Source organism: Danio aesculapii, chromosome 15 (genome assembly GCF_903798145.1).
Source record: "Danio aesculapii chromosome 15, fDanAes4.1, whole genome shotgun sequence".
Lineage (NCBI taxonomy): Eukaryota > Metazoa > Chordata > Actinopteri > Cypriniformes > Danionidae > Danio > Danio aesculapii.
In genome coordinates, this window is record NC_079449.1 from 26,814,114 (window position 1) to 26,842,056 (window position 27,943).

Here is a 27,943-nt window from a genome sequence, read left to right on the forward strand (position 1 = left end):
TCAGAATTGATGCTGGTTAAACAAGACACCTGATGCTCCAGGAAAAGTGCCAGAGCTAAACAGTTCCAGCCAAATTCAGTGACGAAAACACGCAATCCAATGCTCCTGATAAGATCATTAGCCAGGTAACTGTAGAAAAAGGTTCATCGGGAGACCAAACACCTGATTCCACATTAATCTTTAAAATTCATATAGGATGACAAACGGTTCGAGGTGAAATCTAACAGGTGTGACGCACACGCTGTTCTCGTTAGAATTATGCAACGATTAGTCTGAGAAAGTGCGTCAAAGGAGGACAGCAGCAGGATACATAGTTCAAATGACTTTATTCAGTCCCTAAAGTACACCAATTTCCCATAAGAGTCGAAAAAGAAAAATGCAAGTCCTCACGACATTGAGCATGAACAAAGGCTTTACTCAGAATGGAGTAGGTGCAAGTCGTTTGTAACAATGAATTCTGTTTATTAAGTCTATTACCTCCCACAAAACACATTCCTCTATGCCAACCTAGTCATTTGGTGACACATTAAAAGGGATGGTTCACCTAAAAATGTTTACTCACCTTTAAGTGGCTCTATGGAAGTCAATGACTGCTGCTTCCATACATTCTTCAAAATATCTTCTCAAGAGAAGGAACTCAAACAGGTTTGGATCAAGTAAATGATGACATTTTTGTGTGAACCATCCCTTTAACATGCCTTTGATTTAAAAAAAGAAGCTAAAAACTTTCAAAATTATACATTTTATTAGAACTAAACATTTTATTGGCACGAAAGTCTATAAATTGGGTTATTTGGAACCAAAAACGCAGACAAAGCTGCATGGATTAAGTAATGTTGATGTGTTAGAGCACAACTGATTTAATTATACGGTCACGGATGGCAAAAGCTTATGATAAAAGGGGTGATTTCACCGCATAAAGCACATTTCAAGAGACCTCAATCTAACCATGTGCTCAGAACACTATCTGCCCTGTGCACACGCCGTATTCTGCAGTTTAACCGTGTGAGCACATGAGTTTTTTTTTCCCCCTCTCTGGAGAGGGAACACATGTAAACAATGTGCTGTGTGCTAGCAAATCTACTAAAGCAAATAAACAGGCATTTCGCACCATCTGCTACTGGCAGGATGAGCTCTGGTCTAAGAAAAGCAAATGGCATGCTGAAGCAGGCATGTACCGATTATGATACGATCGCACTGGAATGGCTCATGGGGTAATGTTTAAGAAGCGCTATACTGTACAAGCATGCAGAGCTGAGCTGTGCTAACAGTGTTTTGAGAGGCAAAACTTGACCCAAAGTTCAACCTTTGATCATTCAATATCTTGGAGAGTAAACAAGAACACACAGACGATATTTAATCATTCAAAATGAACAATAAATAGAAATGCAACAGGTTTTGTGTTGTCAGTTTTTCACTGGATGTTGAGTGGAAGGTCAGTCAAGCCAAGGCGAGAACTATTGAGAAATTAAGAGGGGGGAGGGGGGGAGACAGCATAGAAGAGAGTCAAGCAACGTTCTGAGAAGATTCATGTTTGAGATTTGAAGTAATAAAAGAAAACGAACCACTTATGGCCTCCAGAGCGAAGTACTTCACATCCATATCTTGATCTGTGGAAAGTTTCTCCAGGACTGGTTTGACCTCTGCTTGCAAAGCACTGTGGGATAGATTATTATTATAATAGTGGATTTCATACCAGGTGCAACTAAAACAGAAATTTAGTTATAGGAGCTAACCACCAGGACCATCCCATGAAAAAAAAATTCCCCTAGTTACATTCACATCTTCACTAGTGGTCAACAGCTGGAGGATTGGTCATTAAACGTACAATTACAGTGCCGGGTAGTTCCCATTGTTATAGGATTGACCCTATTCTGAAATAAGAGCTCATTTAGATCCTCCAAAATATACTCCTAAAATTTTAAGTGCTTCTTAATGTGCTATAACTTGGCTAATAATGAGTGAGATTAAGATATATTTGTTCACAGATGGCAAAAAGTCCCCCAAAAAATAGCGTAATTTAAAGTTCTGCATTGAGTGCACGTGGTAGCCTCGTTTGCCTTAATGCCGCGGTCACACTGGAGTTTGAGCTTGCAAAATTCTGTCTTACAGCAAGATTAAACAAGCTGATTGGGCAATTGGTTCATATTTTACATTTCTGTACAGAGAGGTCATGTTTTGATCTTCGATTGGTCTCATGCAATCACATCAATTAACCAAACTTGAACTTTGCAATGCAGTGAACTGTGAAACTTGTCGCACGAGACTACGTTTCCGGGCTGGCGCATTTGCTTGTGTATGGATGGAAGTCTATGGGGTGAAAAAGTGCATTCTGATGTGCACATTGTCCACCTGGTCAGTGGACATCTTTAAAACTACTGGCAACATGTGCTTGGTGGTGATTCCCTGTCCATTCATTCATTTTGTTTTCGGCTTAGTCCCTTTATTAATCTGGGGTCGCCACAGCGGAATGAACCGCCAACTTATCCAGCACATGTTTTAAGCAGCGGATGCACTACCAGCTGCAACCCATCACTGGGAAATATTTCCTGTCCACATGCTCTAAAAAAAAAATAACTACACATTGTGGCAATACAGAGTGCAAAGTATGTGATTGGTCGACTTGGTATTGAGTGTGGGTGGGGCCAAGAACTGTGGGAGCTGAGCGATGCTGGCTGCGTGAGTGTTTAACAATTGTAGAATCTCATGAAGGAGTTCCAGATGAATACTTTTGTTTTGCATTTACTTTATGATTAAAGTTGTTGAAGGTTTGCCAGTTCTCACATCTTTCTTCCTTGAGTGAGTGCAAGTTTGAACTACTTCAACAGTAGCATTGCATAGACTTCCGGCGTAAGCTCACGTAAACACCAGAACAGAAAGTCTAAACAGTAGATCTCAAAAACCTCATTTCCTACTAGCGTATCAAACATTTTATAACCAGAGCAACAAATCGACCGATTTATATTTCTGCATCAAGCGCACACATATGTTCCGGCGCAGCCTTCGCACGGTCACAGATCCCTTGCTGTGGCTGACGCCAACACTGAGGTGCACCTCTCAAAAAATGCAACTACACATTGCAACAATGTATAGTGCAAGCTCTGTGATTGGTCAGCTTGGTAGAGTGTGGGCGGTGCTGAGAGCCGTGAACCCGTTGGAGGGAGTGTTTACAAGTATCAAGTCCCGTGAAGGTGCTCCAGATGGAAACTTTATTTTTGCGTTTACCTTTTGATTAAAAAGTTTTTACATGTCCACAGGCTCCCGCCTCTGAGTGAGCGAGATTTAACTTCTTGTACATTAAGGTGGCGTTCAGGAAAAATCAACACAAACAGCGCACAGAAGTATAAATGCACGGCTACGCGCAAGGTATGCACCGTGGGGAACTGCGATCCCTCAACAATTAAATAAAAGTTAGGCTTTACATAAACTATGAATAAGTTCCTTTGATGCAAAAAGAATTACCAGAAGGTTTGCTTATAATGATGTTTAGACACTTCTGAGATTCTCAAAGCAGATACAATTTCGAAATTAGAAAACGTGCCATTATTCTATGAAAAGATATCATTCAGTATATGCAGCTATAATGATTTTTAATTATTGATTTTTTTAATTATTATAGTTTTCTACATGTACCTGCTCTCCAGAACTGGTCCGATCTTCTGTAAGCTTTTGGCCACATTGAAGCGAACGTTGGCCACCTGGTCAGTGGACATCTTGAGGACTACAGGCAACATGTGCTTGGTGGTGATTTCCTGTCCACATGCTTCAGACAGAGCCTGATCCAAATAAAACACAACTTTCAGTGATTCACATCTTGCTACACCAGGTAATGCAAAATGACGTTTAACTGGAAAAGCAGTTGATTTAAAGTAAAAGGCACCCAGACTTACATTGATGCAGAAAAGAGTGGTCATCCTGTGCAGATAGTTGGAATCATTGGCCATGCCAAGGACTTTGGGCACAATGGTATTCTGGGCCCATTCAGCTCCAAACTTCTCTACCAGCTTCATGAGGTTGCAGGTGGCAGCCTCACGGATGGCATACACTGCAAACAGAGAGAAGATACTTTTGTTCATTCACATGCTAGCATGAACAATATGGGCATCTGATATTTACATACTTTTAACAACAAATAAATGTTCATAGCAACTGATGTAAGTGCATCACCGTAGACTTTTTCAAAGTTCCTCAGTAAAAGCACACACTATTTACATCAATTTTTTCCATGTAACTTTCTACTATACAGAATACTGGTACTGTTAGCAATTGATTTAATGTATAATGTGTTTAAAAACATTGACAGAGTTTAGTATAATATTAATATTTTCTCCATTCGTCTTGATGCAGTTGTACAAGTAATAACAAGAATGTTGTGACAATCGACCAGAGCACCATTTGCTCCACTCCTCCACCGCGATTGGACGACTCACTAAAAATAGTGAGTGACACTTTACTCATTTAATTTAACCATCAAAGTAAGAGCAACATTACAAAGCGAATAGATCCAAACCTAATATTTGCAGTTTGATTGTTGTTTATTTGTTTCTCACAGGCTGTGGTGTTGGCACGATGCTCAATTGGTACTAAAGGGCCCAAAGTGTGCCAAGAAAATATCCCCCACACCATTACACCACCACCACCACCAGCCTGAACCATTGATATAAGACAGGATGGATCCATGCTTTCATGTTGCGGACGCCAAATTCTGACCCTACCATCCAATGTGGCAGCAGAAATCGAGACTCATCAGACCAGGCAACATTTTTCCAATCGTCTAATGTCAAATTTTGGTGAGCCCGTGTGAATTGTAGCCTCATTTTCCTATTCTCAGCTGACCGGAGTGGCACCCAGTGTGGTCTTCTGCTGCTGTAGGCCATCCACGTCAAGGTTCAACGTGTTGTGCGTTCAGAGATGCTCTTTTGCATACCTCGGTTGCAGGGGCAGACTGGCCATCTGACAGACCGGGCAGTTTCCCGCTGGGCCGACGTACTTTTTGGGCCGGGATGATCATCTTCTTATGATCTGATCGGCCCATAAAACACTTGGCAGACCATGTTTTTCTGCAGAATTAATATTATTTAACTTTACTTTGGTAATCAACATTAACTGTGTGCATCAGCAGGCACTTTTTGTTATGTTCATTATTTAATATAGGCTCCTTCACACAAAATGGATTCCAGTGTGGATTATAATTTTATTATAATAATAAATAATTTTTTTAAAGTTTTTAATTTGTCAATTCTCATTATTTTCTACATATGGCTTTTGTGCTTTTATAGAATGAGAGTTGGTAAACATATTCAAGGCCATGCACAGATGGAGAGCATTTTGATTGAATGTAGTGGGTGGCTCGGTCCCAAAATGTCAGGGCTGATTTTTTTGTCCCAATCAAATTAGTTGTAACGAGTGGTTATTTGAGTTACTGTTGCCTTTCTATCAGCTCAAACCAGTCTGGCCATTCTCCTCTGACCTATGGCATAATCAAAGCATTTGTGCCAACAGAACTGCTGCTCACTGGATCTTTTCTCTTTTTCAGATCATTCTCTGTAAACCCTAGAGATAGCTGTGCGTGAAAATCCAAGTAGATTAGCAGTTACTGAAATACCCAGACCGGCCCATCTGGCACAAACAACCATGCCATGTTCAAAGTCACTAAAACTACCTTTCTTCCCCATTCTGATGCTCTGTTGAGAGCTCTGTTGTAAGAACTGCAGCAGATCATCTTGACCATGTCTACATGCCTAAATTTGCGCTAACGAATTGGACAGGTGTACCTAATAAAGTGGCCGGTGAGTGTATGTGTGTACATACAATAGATGAGAACTTTTATCTACTTATATTTTCTCATATATCATGATATGACTAAAATGTGCATAATATATTGTATAGAAATGTTGCAATGGGGGTGGGGGGCTCTGTTGGAGCAAAGATAACTTGTGTTTTTCAGACCTTTTCGAAATTGTGGCTGTTTTATGGAGTAAAATGTCAACATAAAGATTTGAACAAAAAAAGTAAAACACAAAGTGATACTATAAAGAGGACAACAGTAAATTTGGTTTAGGCAAATTACAAATTAGCCTGGAATATGGGTTTTATTTTATGTAATGTTATGAAAGAACATAAACTAAAATTCTCCATTCTCCTGTGATAGCAAATAAAAAAATATATAAAAGATATTCCAAATTAGAAAGTAAATGGTGTTTAAATGTAATCTTATGTCAAACTGAAATCCCATTTAAAGACAACAAAATGTCATGGTTTGTCCCTTTAGGGGTTTGAGATGACAGCCATGCATTTACAAATCCAGATTTGTATCCACTACTCTACAACGCCCTCAGTAACCAATCGAGCTCCACCGTTTCACTTGTTTTCCTTCTAAATGTGAATTATGGACTCATTTTGTAATATTTACGGTGCTATTTTAATCGTTCCCCACTTGTTTGATCAGATTGCTTCCATGAGATTTGGACCCAAGTGAGGTTAATCAACATTGTTTTGGTGCTCAGCATTACCTCCGCAGATTACATTCCACCTGACTTCACAATAACTCGAATAACAGATCACAATCTAAGCCATTTAACCTTCATTCTGGGAAAAGCGAATATCTACAAACATCCTGTGAAATTGTGCATCGCAAATCTGCTAAACATCAGACGGGCGGCTCTTTTCAGATCAAGTCTGACGATGACATAACCCCCTTTATCAAAAAGGCAGGGAATTTTCCTGAGACAATCCTATTTAGAGTTTAAAATTCAGTACAAATCCCCACCCATAGTCCTCACAGAGCTTTTGAAAAAAAAAATTAAATACTGCACATCAGCCAAAAAAGTGATGAGCACTTGCCTGAAGTAGGTCAAGCTTTAAATGGGGATTATAAAACACACACCAAATGAGCCTTTTGCAGATGTGCCTATGTGTGTGTGTCAGAAAGAGGAGTTGAGATTTACACATGACAGAGCCGAGAGCAGCGCCGCTCCGGCTCTGAGCTCTTATGTAAGAGGACAGCACTGGCCCAGCAGCACAGGATATACAAGAACATTCCAGTGATGTAACCCATCTGGCCCTTTGTCTACAACTGTGTCAGAGTGTAATTGTGCATTTGTGTGTGTGTGTGTGTGTGTGTGTGTGTGTGTGTGTGTGTTGTCGAGTCTTTGCTGAAATTCACCATGTAAAACACCAACAGCTGGATCTACTCAGCGCATGGTTGAGAGTGAGATCATAACTGTTCTGACAAGCGTTAAATTGAACTTTTACTAAGAGGCTCATCAATCTCAAACACTCATTACCACTGACACGCCAATCAAAAATCATTCTACAAAAGCAGCACCTGTGTGAAACTGAATATTAGACACGTTGGTGCCAAAAGCAGCCATTATTCCAGTTTGAGTGTCATATGATACTTTATAAATGCATTTTAATATGCTAATTTGCTGCTTAAGTAACATTTAGGCTGTTATTAATAGCTATACTGAACAGTTGCCCTGCTCAAAATGTTTGCATGCCTTTAAAACAGACAATCTTTACTAAGGTATTTGATTACTATTGAGTTATTATTAAATGTATGGTAATTTTGGTCAGTTTATCACCCGTTACACAACAGCAGCATTATTTGCCTGACATGGTAAAACTATTTCTCATGCTGTAAGCCAATTATATCCCATCAATAAAAGAAGATAAAATGCATGGACCATGTTCTGTGTGTAAAAACTGGTTACACTAGTCATGTTTCCATCCACCTATTTTTATGCTAAATTTAGGACATGGTTGAAAAAGATGGAAAGAATTGCTACATGGTTACCATTAGAAAAACTTACCTTTGACAAACATTCAAAATCTGACAGATTTTGGTCAATTTGGTCTCCCCTTTGGGAATACATAAAATAGCTCTCTTAAATTAACACAGGATCCCTATCATTCATATACAATTTTTGTTATAACCTACACTTAAAGACTGCTCTAAAATGGTTTGATTGTACCTTATTTTTTTACCCATTTATGTTTTTATATATTAATTCCTTTGTTACTTTCCATTTTCAAGACTGTACACTCTCTGTAACACATTTATACGTTTTGATGTTAATATTTTGTGAATGTGGGCATACAATAAAAAAAAAAAGATGGATAGAATGATTTATAACAGACAATGCATAATTTATATATATAAAAAAAAATAATAAATAAAAAAATAGAGCATATTTCGCAAGCTCCTGTGTGTATATTCAGTAAAAAATAGGTTCTTTGCATTGCCTTTAAAGTGAAATAACTCCACAGAAATTGAGGCTGAGAAAAATGCTCATTGTAGAAGAGAATTTCAGATGGCACTTAGAGGTTTTTGCATCTCTTCATTTTTGCAACTCCATTATATATATATATATATATATATATATATATATATATATATATATATATATATATATATATATATATATATATATATATATATATATATATATATATATATATATATATATATATATATATATATATATATATATATACATACATATACATACATACATATATACACATACATTTTTAAAAATGTGTATAAATTATTAGATTCACTAATCTCCTAAAAGGATTTGTGCATAAACTCTGATGGAAAGCACATGTTCCTAAATGCATATACAGTCTGCATACACACAAGACTTATATACACTTACATGAGTAATATATGCACATACATTTATTGCACTTAATGGATTTATTTAGATCTTTGGTTATGTCACTTTACGACCCTAAGCACTGATGTCTACAAATAGTTTAATTTTTTTTTTTTTTTTAAATAACCAATATGGGGTGGTTTATTCCGCTGTGGCAACCCCTGATAAATAAGGGACTAAGCTGAAGGAAAATTAATAAATGATTGAATAACCAATATGGAATGTCTACGCACACGCATGTATTTGACCATTTAAGCCACAATAAACCATAAAATGATTTTAAAAAATCAGCATTCAAACACTGTCTGATGTGTTACTGTGTGGATGCTTCAGGTGTGTGCCACAGAAAAGTTCCTGTCAGCCACTTTTACACTTATTTTAAATTACCCTGTTTTCTATTTCACGTGCATTTATGGTTTTTTGCTGCACTAATGTATACAAGCAGTATAGCACAGCACGAATATGTTTGCAGATATACTATAAACAAAAGTTCCATATGGAGTGGCAACATATAGTGATCAGTCCTACCACAGCTCTTACCATGCAAAATCTAATCAAAGTCTGTTAACATCAGTTTGATGGCTTCAGTGAAAATATTTTTAAAGAGCCAAAAAGAAAGCCCCGTCCCTACTCTGCATTCCGTTTCATTTGGAAGTACAACAACATACTGAAAAAAGCAACTTCCAACTCACACAGACTTTATATCAAGCAGTGTCACTTTTCATATGAAGATGTTTGCTTGAAAACATTTTACATTGATAATGGTGGGCTGCAATGTCAAGCAATCATAAATGATGCACAATGATAATATGCTCAGGTTACGGCCCGGCGCAATCTCACATTTGACCTTAGAATGTGAAAAAAGATTCAAATACTCCATGTCAGTCATACAAATAAGACTCAGCAGAAGCTCGAGGCTTGGTTGAACGCTGTGTGTGTGCTGTACTAGTTTAGTTGCTAAAGAATCAATACCACAGCCATTGCTGATGCAGCCTAAGAGAGGAGTGGGGTGCTCTGCAGCTCATGTAAAATATATGAAGCAAAATTGCTGGCTGTGGACTGACGTACATTTGACATATTAAAAAGTGTGTTGATTTACAGTACCATTGAGATTTTTAACCAAGGTTATAGAAATTTCATCAAGACCCTGAAGAATTGAATCAAAATGTCTAAAAACAGCTTCTGATGTCACCCTAAAAAGCTACTACTACAGTCTGATATGTAACAGTATGCTTATTAGGCCTAAAGGTGGATCCACACTTGTGGATTTCTAGCATTTTATCAGACTCTTGTAAATGGTTTATAGTTGAGGTGCATGTGTTTCTCTTCTCCTTTTGGGGAAGAGTCAGGACAGCAGAAAGGCCTGGGCAACTGCTGCATGCCTTGGCCGCGTTATCTTCAAATGTAAGCAAATCCATCTGCTTGAACTTATACAGTTTATAGGTTTTGGTTCATAGTTGTCAATAACTCAATACATCTTTCTTTCCTCCGGTTGTCAAGTGAATTGCGATGCACTTAAAACTAGAGGCCTCAGAAGTCCTACCGTGATCAATGAGCCATGCCATGCACAGGGAATTCAGCTTCTCATCGAAAAACTCCACCCCCTGACAACAGAGATAATTATGGTTACATTCCATATAGCTTAACAGAGGAGTTCATCAGAAAATGTCTACAAGTTAAAATATTTCCAAATCAGCAAGTCTGTAAAAGTTAATTTGCATTGTATGGCAAAAAACAGCATAAACATTCTTTGAAATCGCTACTTTTGTGTTTCACGGAATAAAAAATGGCATGCAGATTTGGAACAACTTGAAGGAAAGTTTATGATCTATACATCAATGAAAGAGTGGCCCGCAGACTCACCAGTTGGCCAGCTAGCAGAGGCATGTACTCGATGATGGCCAGCCGAACCCTCCACTTGGCGTCCTCAGCCAGCTCCACTATAGCTGGCAGCAGAGATTGAGAGAGCTGTCGGATCCCGATCACCTCGTTCACACAGTCCAGGTTAGAGATGATGTTCAGACGCACCTCAGGACACTACATACCAAGTAAACAACATGTTACATTGATTTTTTTTTAGATACAATTAGAAAATTAAATGAATCTTAACATTTTATTTAATTATCAGAAGAGAAGAATTTACTTCCAATTTTCTAGTTATTTCAATTAAAAAACAAAACAAAAAAAGGAATAAATAAAAATCAATACTAATCTTCAGACACAGATAAAAATGAATCTTCAGATAATAGGACAAAATAATATATAGTTGGCAGATAAGACAATGCAAACATCAGATAGATATTACAGAAAAGTAATTATTCATCTTCAGACAACTTCATACATCTTGAAATAATCTTTAGTTAAAGTAAAATCACACCATACCTTTCAGCCAGATACATATTTTCCTAATTATTGGAAGATTAATATTAAAATTATAAATATTTTTAATAAGATCATGAAGCCATTGAATTTAAAGATATAAATACTGAGAAACATCTTCAAATTACTCGATAAACATTCAACTTCAGACAATTTGATAAATCAATTATTGAGAAATCACTACAGAAATACTTCTTATAAATAATTATCTAAATATATTTAATGATAATCCAAAGCAATAATTGATCTTCAAACAGATCCATTATATCCAGATAGATAAATATGAATCAATAGATGGATGAATGTTAAAATTCAAATATTTAGATAATTATTCATCTTGAGATCATTTGAAAAGTGAAAAATACCCATTTAAGTTTTAATATAAATATTAAAATAAATATTAATCCTCCAATAGATAGATTTATTTTCATATATTTAGATAAACATTCAATCTTCAATTAGATATCAATCTTGATAGACAGACAGACAGACAGACAGACAGACAGACAGACAGATAGATAGATAGATAAAAATTCCTAGAGCAAGTAAAAATATTGTTTTGTTTTCACCATCACAAGAAATAAGGCAAAATTAGAAGATTTTCCTTAAAGCAAGCTAAATTATCTGCCACTGGGGTAAGTGAAATAATCTGGTTTTCACTTTGAAATGTTGAGTTTGGACTAGAAACAAGACAAAAATTATAAGTAAGAATTTCTTTTGCATAAATTATAAATTCTGAAAACTGTAATTCAGACTTGCATATCTTTGCTATGTGACTATTGCGGATGCGCACATTGTGATATCCAGGCTAAAATGATATATTGTGCAGGTCTAATTAATAGTAATCTTAAAATATAATTAGTTTTCTAATTATAAAATAAACATTATCCGAAGGAAAAAAAACTAGATAAACTGACTGACAGAGAAAAAAGATATACGTTTAATTTCTTAAGTTGATAACTTTATTGCGGATAAAAAAAAAATTGTTTTTAATTGAAAAACAGTTACACAAGGACAGCCTGGTAAACAGCACATCAACTAAAAAGTTCCTTTACAAAACGCAGATATGAATCAGGCACAATGAGAGCAGTGTAATAAACATGTCTCAAAAAAGTAAACAGAGTCTCCTTGATTTTATGTCTTAAAAGGCCTAATAAATTATTCTAATTAAGTGAATAAACTTAAGTGTGAACTTCACAGAGAAGACAAATGTCCTCATGTTTTAGATTTCCCTTAAAAGGCTCCAGGAGGCCGCGGTGCTCATGTGATACTGTTACAGCACATGCTGCCAAATATTTGATGACTTGCTTGAGCAAGTGCACTTTGCTGATGACTGACTCAAATCCAAACAACAAAGTTTGTTAGTCAAACAGAGTCAGACGCATAAGCGGCCAATGGAAATACACTCCAGGACAGAATTTACAGAATCCAGCTCTTAACATTTTCAGATGGTGTGTTTGACAATCTAGACGATTCCAATAAAACAGAAGGAAACACAAACAGAGGAGAAGAGCGTTTGGATGAGTTTCGCTTTTGGCTTGATTGAGATGAAAGATGAGGCCAAAGTTCAACTACATTTAAAAAAACAACTAAGAGTTTATGACTACAATATAGGACTATGTTTACGCTAGTGCAGTTACCTTTTAAAACACACAACCTTTGCTACGGTCGCATGAACCTGGAATTTTTGACCCTCAAAAGGAGGAAACACATAATTTTAGTTTGTCTAAACTGGATTGCAAACAGACTAAATCACAAACTATTGAAAAATGTCTCTCATATGACCATTATGCTGAGACAAAAAGAGCATCCTGTATGTGTTCCTCACTTTTAAGTCCATTTGAAATCAAAATCAATTTACAATGTTTATTTTGCTAGTGCACATTGGTATTCTTTAGCCAAAAAATAATCTGTGAAAGTCAAACCACTGAAAAAAAACTAAGTTTGTTTTGGTACTTTTTAGTCAAGACTAATAGCCTCACCGGTTGAATGATATCCTATGTGGACTTGGTTTGATACAAGGTAATTATGCACAAAATAGAAAGCCCCGCCCACTACTAAATATTCAGTTTCAGCAGGAAGTACATCAACATACTGAAATAAAAGGCTCAGCAACTTCCAATTCACACTAGGTGTGTGAACCAACTCTGGTCTCACGGTTCGGTTCAGTTATGATTATCATGTCATAGCCCCTTTCACACATACAGACCTTTCTGGAAAATTACCGGCAATTTTCCGGAAAGGTCTGCTGGTCAGTGTTCACACCCTCATCAGAAAGGGCTGCGATTGGCTCTAAAACTGTCAGCGCTGTTCACCAATGAGTGACGCAGGCTGGACACTGAAAAATGCACGGTAACAGTATGCATGCGTGTAATAAAGTGCACATTGTGCAGCTATAACAGCTTATCCATAATAGACGCCAAAGTGAGAGAGAGACTGAGAGGCAGACAAAGAGAGAGAGCCTTCATTTTCTTCCTTGCAGTGTAATAGTGTCTACTGGTTCTGCTGTACTTCAGTGTCAGTGAAAGACTGTCCAGCAAACACATGCAGTGAACTGTGCACAGTTGTCTGCTTTTTAAGTAGAGCATTTTAATTACTCACCCTTGCCTCATTCAAATAGTATACTACCACGATTTAGCGCGTATGAGATAAATGACGTCAGTATGTAATAACCAGTGAGGATCTATTAAAGAACCAAAACTGAATTGTCCACGTCTGCATCACGGTGAATCAAAAAACAATTAATTTTGACACCCCTAGTTTACACAGACTTTAAAACCACTTAAGTACAAATGTAATTATCTTTCGGAGTAAATAATCTCGTATCATGTATTACACTTGTGTTTTGGATGTCCCGAGTTGAAATCTCCAACACTCTGACCTTTCCCAATCCCACCCCCCCTCTTTCTGATTTTTATTCCTACCTAATTACCATCTTGTTACAATAAAAATGACTCTTATCTGTAATCCTCTCTCAAAAAATTAAGTATTTTAAAGTTGTTACCACATTATAACAAACATACACAGTAAAACTGACACTGCACAACTTAATCGGTCAGTTGTTCAGTTGCTAAATGGTCAGTTGCCTACTGGTGGTTGCTTAAATGATCAGTTTGCATAAAAATATATCAATATTTCAATAGCTAAACAAGGGGCGTTGCTAGACATAAAGCTTTACTGGGGCACGCACCCTCTTCCCCCATCTCCCCCACACACACACTATATATATATATATATATATATATATATATATATATATATATATATATATATATATATATATATATATATATATATATATATATATATATATATATATATATATATATATATATATATATATATATAGTGTGTGTGTGTGTGTGCATGTGTGTATATATTTATAGTACACTATATTTATTATTATTTTTTTTTATTTATTATGAATAAAAGTATTCTTATTATTATACAATTATTATTCTAAATCATCTTAAATATAACTGAAAAATAATGTTAAGACAACTAGAGTGATATGCTAAGATCATTTAAGTAATCTTTTGCATAAATATTAATTTCATTTGAATGATATTCTATAGAATAAAATACAAAATAAGATGTGTTATAGAATTATCTGTCGTCTTAGGCTTGACACATGGCAGATAATTAGGTTTATCAAGTCTTACCTCCCTGACTCATCATCCCTCCTTTTTTGCTTCATACAAAAAAATCTATTAGGAGGAATGCTTAGTAAGATCACCATCAAATTTGTATAAGCTTTAGTTTTGTCGACTTTCAAAACAAAAAAGGCTGTTACGCCGGTTTTGCAACGCATGAGCAGCGCATAACAAGCAAGTAGCCTGCTTTTTTGGCGCACATGTTAACTACCGGGACTCAGCACGTGCGAGAGGCGCGCGGGTTCTCTGCGTCAGTTTGCTTTTTGATTACACTGATTTCACCAGCGTTGGTTCGGTTGCACATAGAGAATAACGTCTTTATTTCCCTGGAGATTTATACTGGGGCACGTGCCCCAGTAAATTGGGTCTAGCGACGCCCCTGAGCTAAACCATTATGAAAGTGATTGTATTCATTTTAAATGCTTTGTATTAGCTTCTGTTATGCTTTTTGGTCATGCAGCATGGATAGAGACCTTTTCTAAAACATTTTCTAAAAGTATTTTTTCAAAAACTCCTGTATGGATGAGGGCTTTTGCTTTAAAATTTTGTGTAAATGTAGTTTAAGAAACTATACGTCTCGGAGAGTGACCATGGACAAAAGCCCAATCCAAGAACCATCAAACAAGACTTTTAGCAACCCTAAATGCAAACTTTCAGACATGCAAACGGCACATCTGTGTGTCTGCTTTAGTCCAATCAGAGAGATTGACCGCTGGAGAAATAAAAAGGAGAAGAGACTGGGCCGAGCTCCAGGCGGGTTACCTCGTCCTTCAGCTGGGCCAGGAAAAGAGGCAGCAGATGTTCGACGGTGTTGTCCTTGCCGAGGATGGTGGAGAGACCCATGATGACAGAAGCCAGGGCAGATTTCACATGCTGGTTTGTGTCAGACACCAGCTCCTGTTAAAGAAAGCAGAGGAGGGTGACGATTGAGGCCTTTGAAGTCAAGCTATTCACATTCAAGTGGCTCTAATCAGAGAAATTGTGATGGCAGGACAGGAGGGGGAAATGAATTAATAATCTATTACAACAACCAGTGCTGTTCCTTTATTAGTAACCATTATATTGACATAACAGGAACAGCAATAGCACCACTTCTACATTATAATTAGGGCTGCACAATATATCATTTCAGCATCAATATCACAAAGTTTGCATTTGCAATAGTCACACTCCAGGATCTTAAATGTAGGATCATGATTATAGTTGATCAGAAGCCACAGTTGAAAACACTCATGATTTGTGAAGTATTGCAAAGTTAAACTGTAAAGTTACTGAAATGTTTGTCATTTGCAAGTGTTTTTAAGAGCTTATGACTGTGTGAATATTAAGGCCATGTAAATCCTTCAGGCACAATAAATTATATTAGTTGTAACTATAAAACATATTAATTGTAATTGTGTTATAGTTGACATTTGATTATTCAGTTTGTGTACCTGAATATTGCTAGACTCCCAGTTTATTTCACTTGCATTTATGCTTTACTGTATTTATCAACACTTGTGATTGATTTATTCTATTTTATGCAGATATGCACTCCTTTACAAAATCACAGTCAATCTATCTTTCCAAATAGAGCTGTTTCAGTCATTTGGTAAATATCAATATTATAACCTAATTATAATAGTAAATATTATTTTCAATCATTATCAGAAACAGTATCTTAGTGCACATGAATATATAATAATAATAATAATAATAATAATAATAGTAGTAGTAGTAGTAGTAGAATCAAAATAAGATTATTATTATTATTATTATTATTACGGTTCATGTGTTCAATTTATTAAAAGCAACAATACAATAATGGTACTTTCATATGTTTTATTACTAGAACAGAATACATTTATTACTAATACAGAATTTATTATTACAATTATTATTGTTATGTTAACAACTGTTATATAAACATCAACAGCAGTAATTACTATCACTACTACTACAACAACAACAACAACAACAACATTTAAACATGTTGATTTTATATTATTTTTATTATTATAGTTAAATATTGATTATTATTATAAATATTTTTATTTAAAATTTTTTATTACAAAACTGATCAGTATTAAAACATTTAACAAACATATTGGCAATAATACTATAATTACATTAATAAATTACTGTAGTAATACAATACTATAAAAGAAAAATAATGTTTTATTACTTATGCTTTAAATGCATTCATGTTTTTTGGATTTTTATAATAATAATAATAATAATAATAATAATAATAATAATAATAATAAAAACTAAATGCATTCATGTTTTTTGGATTTAAACAATTCATAAATAAATAACAACAACAACAACAACAAGCATTCATGTTTTTGTATTTGTATAATAATAAACAATGGATTCATGTTTTTGAATTTTTACTACTGTGTACAAGTAAAAAATATATTTCTTGGTACATATCTTATAGTTCATTTATTACTGTAAATGTAACTAATGATATAAATACAATTCTTTATTAATGTAATTGTTATTATTAAAACATTATTAATACCAATATGTTTGTTAAATGTTTTAATACTGATCAATGTTGTATTCTTTTAATTAATAACAATAGTAATAACAACAACAAAAACAACTTATTCAATATACATCTCAAATCTTTAATTGATCATCTTAAAATGATGTCAGTCAGCATTAATAAATATCATATTCATACACATTGCAGCAGTGAGCCACCCAACCTGGCCTCATATGAGAATCGTCTAGAATTGTTCTGTAATCTGCTCGTGACTCACTGAACAGACTGATTCATTCCCACTCATTTAACTGGAGTCTTTAAAAGAACAACGGCTCCCAGAGCAGGAGGAGAGATTCATTTGAGTCTGAAAACCTGGACATTTATTTGCTTGTAAAACACTGCAGAGGGTCTGAAATCCTGTTATATTTAGTCTGATGTTTCATTGAACAGCTTTGTACGTATAGGCTAATTGTCATTCACATCTGCTGGCAAACCAAGCAAAGCTGTTTGTGTCTGTGAGGAATAATCCACTTACACAAACATATTAAAGAAATCAAGCATCAGGTCATAAGACTACCAAGCCACTCATGACCAAAAAAATGCCCCGAGATATTCAAGCAGACTCACCGAAGGCTGTTTCGATGCTCTTTGTAGTCCAAAATTGCTTTTTTTTTTTTTTTTTTTTGACTGACTGCTGGTTTTAAATTTAGCCCGTTTATATAGAAATAAACATGTTATACATGTATATACACTTCTATATGTGGATGTGTAGATGTATATTATGCGAATACGATCAAAAATATTGGTGCTATTCGGGAGTCAGATCTGAGTTTCATCTGACTTTGATCTTAACTAAATCAGCATACTATTAGGACTGTGCAATTAGTCGAAAATCCGGTTTCGATTTCGATTGTGGCTTCTAACGATTATGAAAAACCACTAATCGAGATAAACGATTATTGCATCATATACCGCCTCCTTTCCAGTTGTACACTTTTGTCGCTCTGCAAAGCTCAGTTCCACGTGAAAATGACTAAAAGCATGTGCTGTAATGTAGCGTCTGCAGCACGAGATGCGGATCATTCATTGATGTACGTTCGAAAGGGCACATGCTGTTGTGTATGTGCGCGCCGCGCTAAGCCTCTGACAGGCTCGGAGACGAGCAGAGCACACACATCTAACGCCATCTTAATGAGAGCGCTTTAATGGTCGAATACATGCACATTTGTGTCAGAGCGCGGTGTTTAGCGATTATTTATATTAACCCTCATTTGTGTAATTAACAAACAAGTTGAGAATCAAAAGACATGTGAAGAGAAACCATATCAGAGCCACACTATTCTTAAAGTGACAGTGCGCAATATTCCTGCTGCTGCTTGTTTTAATCATTAATCAAACAACAAAGGGAGAAAATCCCTCACTGCTCTTGACTAAAGAACTTTTGTAGCTAAAGTTTTAAACATAACAGATTTAATAACTCATTTCTAATAAATGATTTCTTTTATGTTTGCTATGATGACAGTACATTATATTTTACTAGATAGCCTATTTTTCAAGATATTAGTATTCAGCTTAAAGTGACATTCAAAGGCTTAATTAGTGTAATTAGGCAAGTCATTGTATAACAGTAGTTTCTTCTGCAGACAATCATAAATATATATATATATATATATATATATATATATATATATATTGCTTAAGGGGCTAATAATATTAAGCTCTTAAATTAGGTTTCAAAATATTTCAATATTATAGGAAATACTGTGAAAAATTCCTCCGTTAAACTTCATTTGGGAAATATTTCTATATAAAAAAATTCACAGAAGGAATAATTTTGACTTCAACTGTATATCGTTTTAAATAATCGTGATCACAATTATGACCAAAATAATTGTGATTATGATTTTTCCCATAATCGAGCAGCCCTACATACTATCATCTCAAAAACATTGCAAGAATTAGATGCTTTGTTTCCAGCGAGAAACTTGTTCATGCTTTTATCAGCAGCAGGGTGGATTACTGTAATGGACTCCTCACTGGCCTTCCAAAAAAGACATTTAGACAGTTGCAGCTCAACCAGAATGCTGCAGCCAGGGTTTTGACCAGAACCAGAAAATCTGAGTACATCACACCTGTCCTCAGATCTGTACACTGCCTCTCAATTACATTCCGAATAGATTTTAAACTATTATTACTTGTGTATAAATCACTTAATGGAATGGACCTCAATACATTACAGATGTGGATGTCTGTCCACGTCTGTTTAGCTGTGCCTTTACTAAATGAACACTGTGCTACGTCCGATAGCTATTATGGCTCCCTTTTCTTTTTCATTCTTTTAAAACCCATTTTAACACATTTTAATCTGTTTTAACTTGTCTCTTTTATTACTGTAAAGCACTTTGAATTACCAATGTGTATGAAATGTGCTATATAAATAAACTTGCCTTGCATGCAGAACAGTTTCCATGTTTAATTATAAAACTTATGTTTTCTATTTTGACCATTTTCAGCATACCAACTAGTATTAAACTACCAGTGATTCACAGTATTTTTACAGAAAACAGCTACTTTCAAAATGATCCTAAACATTTTTAAGAACACACACACACATACACAAAAACACTTAATGAGATGTATATGAAACACAGATAAATCATTCTTAACCAATTTACTGCTCCTCACTATTTGCAAAATTTTGAGTGTCATTTTTTGTGTTTAATTTTTACTTTCTTCTATTAATTACCAATTACCTATTAAAACTGTTCAGTGATTTTTATTCAGGAAAAAAGGGAGAAATAAATAAATAAATGTTCTTTCGATTATGTTCTCAGACTATACCATACAAAATTTTACACATTCCATTTAGCAGTAAATTCCATTTTAGTTAAATCCATAATTAGTCAAATTAGAGTTATCATGACTAATATCAATTTAAACATCCAGTACTAAAGGACTGAAATTTCATTGATAAAATGCTCTCTCACTCTCTGTTGTATCATAATTTGTATCAGACATAAACAAGGAAATAGAAATAATAAAAACCTAATTATAGCTTAATGCTAAACTTAGAGATGGGGCACGACATTGACGTCTCTTGCTCTTTCTGTGAGATTTCTGTGTGTTGCTCGCTTATTTTGAGATTATCCCTTTGTTAATACTTTCTGGTCTAATTGTCCAAAAGACTTGTGGTGATTTTCTTTAAGCTATAGACATGTTGTTTTGGGGTTTTACATTAATGAAATACTATTCCTAAATTCAAGTCTTTGCATAAACCTTATATTATTTATTGGAAAGTTTTTTATACACAAGCGTAAATACACTAAATGCAAACCAAATTTAGCATATTTTTTTTTTCAAACGAGAATTGGATCTGTACTTAAATACCATTTCAGAATCTCACTACAAGTAATTAAAACTTCTAAAACGTGCTTTATTAAATATTCTGCATTAATTTGTATTATTTTTCATGTGCCTTCTCTCCCTTTGTCTTTTTTCTTTCTCACTATCATTCTCTTTACCACACCATTGTAATACTTTAAAACGGTCACTCTCTTTTACTGCAAAAAGTAATATTTGCATTGTTTGTATAATACTTATTCTACTGTATTTCCATTGTAATTGGTTGTTATTGCAATAAAATAAAATTAATTAATTAATTAAATAAATACGAAGCACTAACCATAACAAATAACAACAGTGACCCCTGCTGCTCATGACCTCTGCATGGATGGACAGTCCAATTTTATCTGCTCATGATGTCCTAATTAAAAGAGCAAACTATACAAAAGATATAAATCCATGAGCTATATTCCTGCGTGTAGATAAAAAAAAAATCCATTATTTAAAAGCTCAAACTTGTTTATAGTGAAGATGTAAACACCCCTAAAATAACACAAAAACAAGCAGACCTCTTGCAGATCCCTTGCAGAGACAACCTGGACACCTTCCCAGATATGATATCACATTATCAAGAAAACAAGCTTGAGTTTTCTAAGTACCCCCTCCTGAAAACTTGGCCGGCACCTTGCAGCATAACTGTTCAGCCGCACGCAATTTCAGAAACAAGTGGGCGAGATTAAAATGAGTACCTTGACGCATGGCAGTATGTGAGTCATGATGATGGTCTCCCTGCTGTCTTCAGGCAAATTTTCACAGAATACTGCAGAGATAAACAGGCCATGAGATATTGTTGTTGTTTTCAGACAGAGGGGGAAAAAATTAGGGCATTGGGAAGCTGGCAGAGGGACGCCTCACCTTTCACCTTGTTGGCAGCAGCAGCTCGGACCTCTGCCTCGCAGTCTTTCAACAAGTTCTGGAATGCAGGGACCAGATCGTTCTTGGTGATCTCTGGGCCAACTGCTTTTTGCAACTTTTTAGCAAACAGAAAAACAACCAGTGAGTTGCAGTCTCCGAGGCAATGTGGATAACAGCCAATTATGCATTTCATAAGTACCCACTTCTGAGAATTTGTCTGCCACCATGTAGCGCACCCTCCAGGACTTGTCCTCGGCGGCCTGACGTAAGGTGGGCATGACCAGAGCCTCCAAGTCTTCCTGTGGCAAAAGAGTGGCAATGCTGACGCCAGCCTCTACCGCCAACAGACGCACAGAGTCCTGCACACAAAAAAATGTAATGTCTGGATCAAAGGCAAATAAGAATGGGGAAAATCTATTTTAAAACACACCAGATTAAAAAAAAAGAAATAATATCATGGATCTGAAAAATGTTTATGCAATTAGACTTAATTATAAAGGTCATGTGGTGACATTTATATCAAGCAACAAAAAAAAAGACTGAAATGTAAAGAGATAAATGCAAGAGCTCATTTATTAGTTATCACTGGTTTGCTAGATAATGCCTTTATTAGTAAATATAAAATTAATATCAACATAAAATGTTTAAACTTTTTCAGTATTTATGTGTATTTTACATACTATATACACATACATACTGAAAAAGTGGAATATTTTATACTAATATTAATTTTATATTGACTTATAAAGGCATATCTAGATTTTTATTAATATAAAGTATTCCACTTTTTCAGTATGTATGTATATCTTTACAAACTATTTATACACATACACAAATACATACACACACTCATTTGTATATGCACACACATTTCTAATTCTACATAAAATTTTACATAGGTCTAAAATAATTGAATATTTCATATTGACCTATTTTCATGCACATTGATTTTAATGTTTATATTTCAAATAATTATTGTATTCATTTATGAATCATTTTTAGTGGTTTAAAATATAAAACTTTGTATGATCATTCCATTTACATGTTTTAAAGGTTCAAGAAGCCCTCAAATACTTTTTTTGAGATTAACAGATTTGTGTCTGTTGAGCATCAGTTAAGACAGCATTGTGGAAAAAAACTGGATAATTTAGAGCTTTTGTCAGCTAATTTCATCTTCTGGGTTGAAAATCATTTTTGGGGCTGGATCAAAATCTGTGACATATCGCCGATCTGCCTGCCAAGTGATGACGTGTCGGTTTCTCATTATTATTCATAGCTGAGTTATGAGAAGATCCGGTTTCTTAATTATTCATGAGAGACCATGCGTCCGTGCACAGCAAGCAGCATTTTGCCATTCATGAAGGGTCGTAATTGTTTGCTTCCATGATCCTTGGGGTTTGTTGCATGGTTTTCCTGCAATGCTGTCAGGGCCGATACAGCAAAGCCGTTTGTGTGTAGCAAGCATTTTTTTCAAGAGAGCTGTATGAGAATTGGAGAATGGTGGACTTTGTCTTTTATCAGTTGGTTTCGTTACTATTCAGACACATCGCCTATATCCATGCTACTGTGGGTTTTTTTTTTTATTTAATCTTAACTGAAACATGGAGAGGGTGGGACATGTGTAGCTCCTCCCCTTTTTAGAAAACAGCTAATAGAGTTTTTGTTTTACCACAGCTCTGCCAGTGAGAGTGAAAGTTTCATTAAATGAAAAGCATTTTTAAGAGGGGGGGACATATCAGATACCAGAGAGCATTTGATTGGTTATTATTTGATAAGAAACTAAAGTATGAGGTGGCGTGGATAAGCGTTGATCCATTTAGGCGAAAGTGACAAACTACGAGTTTTTCATGTTTATATCAGTTATATATCTTCTAACTGCGAATTTTGTCACCGTTTTGGAGCAAACAAGCCTATAGACATCCTAAAAACCAACAATACTAACATCTAAAACAACTTTATTTGAATTTCATGGGACATTTAAATGCTTTTAAAAAAAACTGAATATTAAATTACATCCGGGCCCAAGAACCAATAACTCCAATAATCCTACGATACGTAAATGTGCACCAGCATACCTGCTCATCAGAGGCCAGCGCTGTAAAGAGAGGAATGATGTCACTCTTAACATAATCCAGCTCCAGAACCTTGGCAAACTCGCCGAGCTTAGAGGCAGCAGCACGACGCACCATAGGAGTGTCATCAGAGCAAAGAGTGCGGAAGTGCCTGTGAACAACACCACCACAACATTAAATGCTGAACACGGCCTCACTGATCAAGGTGATTCTGAAACATATGTCATTAACATAAGCAATGAATCATTTAAACTTACTGACGAATTTCTGCTTTAACAGTACTGGACACTCGTGGGTAACAGACACTAAACAGCCCACATGCAGATGTTCGGGAGGTAAACCAGTCACCGCTGGCCAAACGCTTTACTAGGGGTACAAAATGCACCTCTAGGTCTACAGGGGAATGTTCCTGAGAGATCTTACGCAGAGAATCAACGGCCTTGTCCCGCACGACCGTTTCCTCCACTGTGGCCAAACTCTCCAGGGGAGGCTGAGGGGGCCCAAACAGAAAGGTGTATTTAAAAAAAGCTATATTTGATTTGGTCATTTTTAAGTATTTAATTGATTTCCTCGCCACATCACTTACCAAGAGACAGTGCACAAACTCTGGGCCTCCAACCAGCACAGTAAAGCTCCCGAGCTGCTCAGCCAAGGCAAGAAGAACTTCATCCTCGTCATATATGGTGTCTGCAGATCAAGAGATGTCAGTCAGCTAAACAACATTTAGGCTAGCCATATTTATCTTTATTTTGACGAATAGACCCTTTTCACCAGACGTTTAGTAGTCATCATCATCTTAAATCTTTGAAAGTTTTTAATATATAGATGATTTTTTGTTTTTAAACATGTACATTTATAAAGCAATTCAACATCTACTGGCAGGACAGTTAACATTGCTCTCTCTTCTGGGTGCCGTTATCAGTCTCAGACTTTTTTTCATTTTTTTGAAGGTCATACCATTATAGTGGACTTTTGTTATTTTAGCAAATTTGAATGCAATAAATATATTTGTTGTAATCTCTAATTCACTGCCCTCTAAGACAGTGCAGATTTACAGAGAGGAAAGTGTGGGTAGCAGAGATAGAGGAAGGATCGGCAAACGACATCGAGCTAAGAATCGAACTCGGGTAATCACGAGCACAATGGTGCTATGTGTCGTCGCTCTAACCACTAGGCCAGTGATAGGGAACCTATGGCTCGCGAGCCACATGTGGCTCTTTGACCAAAAATACGTGGCTCTCCAGCTGTCTCCCTTCAATAATATTTTACACATAATATTTACAGTTTAAAAATTATAACCATCACTAGAAATCAGTTTCCTATTGAAAATGTAAATAAAATTTTTACATTTTTACCAATGCATGAGTGCGCTGCTGTGGATAAAATTAAATAGCGACACCAATGAAGAGCAAATGCATGTGCGTGTATAAAATAAAAGTTGTTTTGCCCTTTATTACTCAGTAACAGTAAAATATTATTTTTTTTTTGTGCTTCAAAACTAGCAAAAATTAATATAATAGCAATAATATATGTTCTTTAAAACTAGCCAAAATGACAAATGTTACAATGTTATGTAAAAATGTAATCTTTGGCTACTTTATGTTCCTAAAGTAACTTAGCAAACCTGAATAAAATAATGAGAAACAACATAATAGACTTTTATTTTAATTTTAAATATAAACATTAAATAGTGCCATAAGTTAAATAGTGCCAAAATAGTATTATAAAAGGTGAAACATCTCCCTTTTTGGACGATATAGCAACTATTGAACAACAGTAAAACTGGAGGGGTTCTTGGACTGTTACACATGCTAATCCTGCAATAACAGTTAATTAAACACTTAAATTGCCTTCTTTTAAATGACAAAATGTGACAAACTAAAAATGCAAATTCAAGATCGTTATCTCAAGTAATTTAAAAGACTGAAATTTAGTCCAGGTGGAGTACACTAAAAAAAAGTTTTTTCTTTGTTTATCTTTAATTATGGTAGCTAGATCAAACAATTCTTGAACTTTACAAACAATTGAAAAGGTCTAAAAATAGCACTAAATCAATATTCTAATATGTTAAAATTATAAACCCATGTAAAAATAAAATAATTACACCTTTTGCAGAAAAATAAATTATTAAAATAAGCTAAGATCTACAAGCAATTGTAACAGAAAGAATTGTTTTAATGAATAAAAAAGGCATATTGTTGAATGCTTACCAGTGAGGAAAGGCAGGAGCTCAGTGCGTGTTCTCTCCACACCCAGTGCCAGGGCAATAGTGGACAACTTCTTAATACTGTTCAACCGCAGCTGAGGATGTGAACATGATTAGATCTTTATTCACAAAAAAAATATGCAAACTAGGTCTGCACAATATATTGTTTCAGCATCAATATCGTAATGTGATCATTCACAATGGTCACATTGCTGGATCTGCAATGTTGAGATTTTAAAAGCATTCAGGCATTAGAAATTGTGCCAATTTTACTTTAATAACCATACATTTTATTGACTTGTTTATACAACGAAGACTATGCAGTATTATTTTACAATAGATTATTCAGTTACTGTACAGCTGATGAATAGAGTCAGGCTCCTCGAAAAACAATAAAACGCTGACTATTAAATTTGTATATTTTTCTTCATTTAATTTTTCTCTACTTGTAGATTTATTATATTTTATGCAGATGCACTGCCCAACAGAATCACCCCAATCACTCTAAAATGATCAATTCTCTCCAAATAGATATTCAAGGTGAAATTGTATTCATATCACAGGATAAAAAGAAAAATATATCACAATGTTAGATGTTTCCAATATCGTACAGCTCTAATGCAAACTTTTGTCATGTTTTAGTCATAAATAAATAAAGGGATAAAGACTAATGAATTTTTTTAAATAGCCCATATGGAAAGGACTTATTTTTTAAAAAAGCATTATAATTTAATACATTTAATAATACAATAATACTTTAATAATAAACTATTTAAATATTTTAGATTTTATTTCTTAGCTAAATATTTTAAATATTGTGTTAAAAAAGCAAGCTCTACTTGTATCCATACACTTTTTTTCCCAACATAAACTTTCTTTAAATCAAAAAATGAACTAATAAACTAAATCTATGCACAACAATCTGTCCAGGTCGGTGTCCTCAGCCGTAAATACATGGAGAACTTTTAAACAAATGTTATTGTAAGGAAAAATGACCATTTTAAATAAAAAGTTTAAAGTTTTATTGAGATGGATTGCTGGTGATTGTATGGGTTTTAGCGAGATTGGGTAGCAATGTACGAACAAAGGAAAATTAAGACCTGTTTAAAAAAGATTTAAGACCTACAACACAATATTTCAGTACATTTAAGACTTTTTAAGGGCTAAAATTTGGATTTTAAGATTTAAGACATTTAAAGACCCCGCAGAAGCTCTGGTCAAGGAGCTGGCTAGTGTGTGTCCATAGTATTGACATTTGTGTTGTCCTACTATCGATGTCAGTGGTGACCGGTCTCAACACTCTTCAGCATGCCTGTCTTTAGTTCAACCAATGATAGATACTCATACAAGGGTTTGGAACCACTTGAGGGTGAGTAAAATGTACATATTTGTAAAAAAAAACTATGCCTTTAAAGAGATGGCTTGGGTGTGTCAGGGCAGAAGACACAAAAATGTTCAGCGCGGGCCGGAGGTCTGCAGGAGCACCACCGAAAAACACTTTCCGGTATAACGACAAAACAAGTCGCGTCGCAAATTTGCACAGTTTCAATATCAAATATGCCGTCAGTGGAAACAGGCTATTTCTACAGCCGGTCTATTTCAGGATTGATATGCCTTCTACCCACAGCCTTCGCTCTATGGATCGAGTAACGTTAGCTAAACAACTCTGCAGTTTGAACATATTCTGGAAACAAGCATAATAATAATAATAATAATAATAATAATAATAATAATAATAATAATAATAATAATAATAATAGACGAAGGGTTATTTCTTTTGTAGCGTTAACGTTAAATGAATCGCCCTGCAAGCGAAATTCGGTTACCGGTGATGGTGGAACAAGCAAATAAAACGTTAATTTCTTTTAACATGTGAATCAAAGACGGCCTATTTTAGACTTGAATGTACCTGAACATCCTCGTTCCTCAGTTCATCGATTAGAACCGCGATGGGATAGAGAGAATCGTCTCCTTCTGCTCCTGCCATTTTAGACCTGGATGATGTTGTTCGCCGAAGAGAAGCTTCGCTGCCCTATTTCCGCTCAACTCACGGGCTGATGGGAAAACACCCGACAAATTAAAAGTCCTGTTTCAGTGAACATAAGTAAGATTAAACTGTATGTTAAAGTCTCTCGACAGACAGACAGACAGACAGACAGACAGACAGACAGACAGACAGACAGACAGACAGATAGACAGATAGACAGATAGATAGATAGATAGATAGATAGATAGATAGA

The 27,943-nt window shown here is 35.3% G+C and overlaps 1 protein-coding gene across 1 annotated transcript; it reads right to left on the minus strand.

Moving 5' to 3' along the window:
• Positions 1–309: 309 nt before the first annotated feature.
• On the minus strand, positions 310–27,750 carry ppp2r1bb (protein phosphatase 2, regulatory subunit A, beta b). Its single transcript, XM_056473061.1, has 15 exons — positions 27,613–27,750; positions 25,708–25,798; positions 24,084–24,184; positions 23,755–23,987; positions 23,501–23,648; positions 21,629–21,784; positions 21,426–21,540; positions 21,260–21,330; positions 15,458–15,592; positions 10,527–10,700; positions 10,207–10,267; positions 3,891–4,045; positions 3,634–3,776; positions 1,566–1,657; positions 310–1,457 (listed from the first exon to the last, which is right to left on the minus strand). The coding sequence occupies exons 1-15, from the start codon at positions 27,688–27,690 to the stop codon at positions 1,441–1,443; spliced, it is 1,770 nt and encodes a 589-aa protein (XP_056329036.1). The 5' UTR covers positions 27,691–27,750; the 3' UTR covers positions 310–1,440.
• Between the last annotated feature and the right edge of the window lie 193 nt (positions 27,751–27,943).

Bases quoted from the DNA above. Each gene is read 5' to 3' on its own strand.
- ppp2r1bb (XM_056473061.1), bottom strand. From the start codon at position 27,690: ATGGCAGGAGCAGAAGGAGACGATTCTCTCTATCCCATCGCGGTTCTA. The intron at 21,785-23,500 runs GTATGCTGGTGC...TTTTGTGTGCAG, and splicing joins CGCTGGCCTCTGATGAGCAG to GACTCTGTGCGTCTGTTGGC. The intron at 10,268-10,526 runs GTGAGTCTGCGG...CTCTGTTGTCAG, and splicing joins CTCTGCTAGCTGGCCAACTG to GGGGTGGAGTTTTTCGATGA.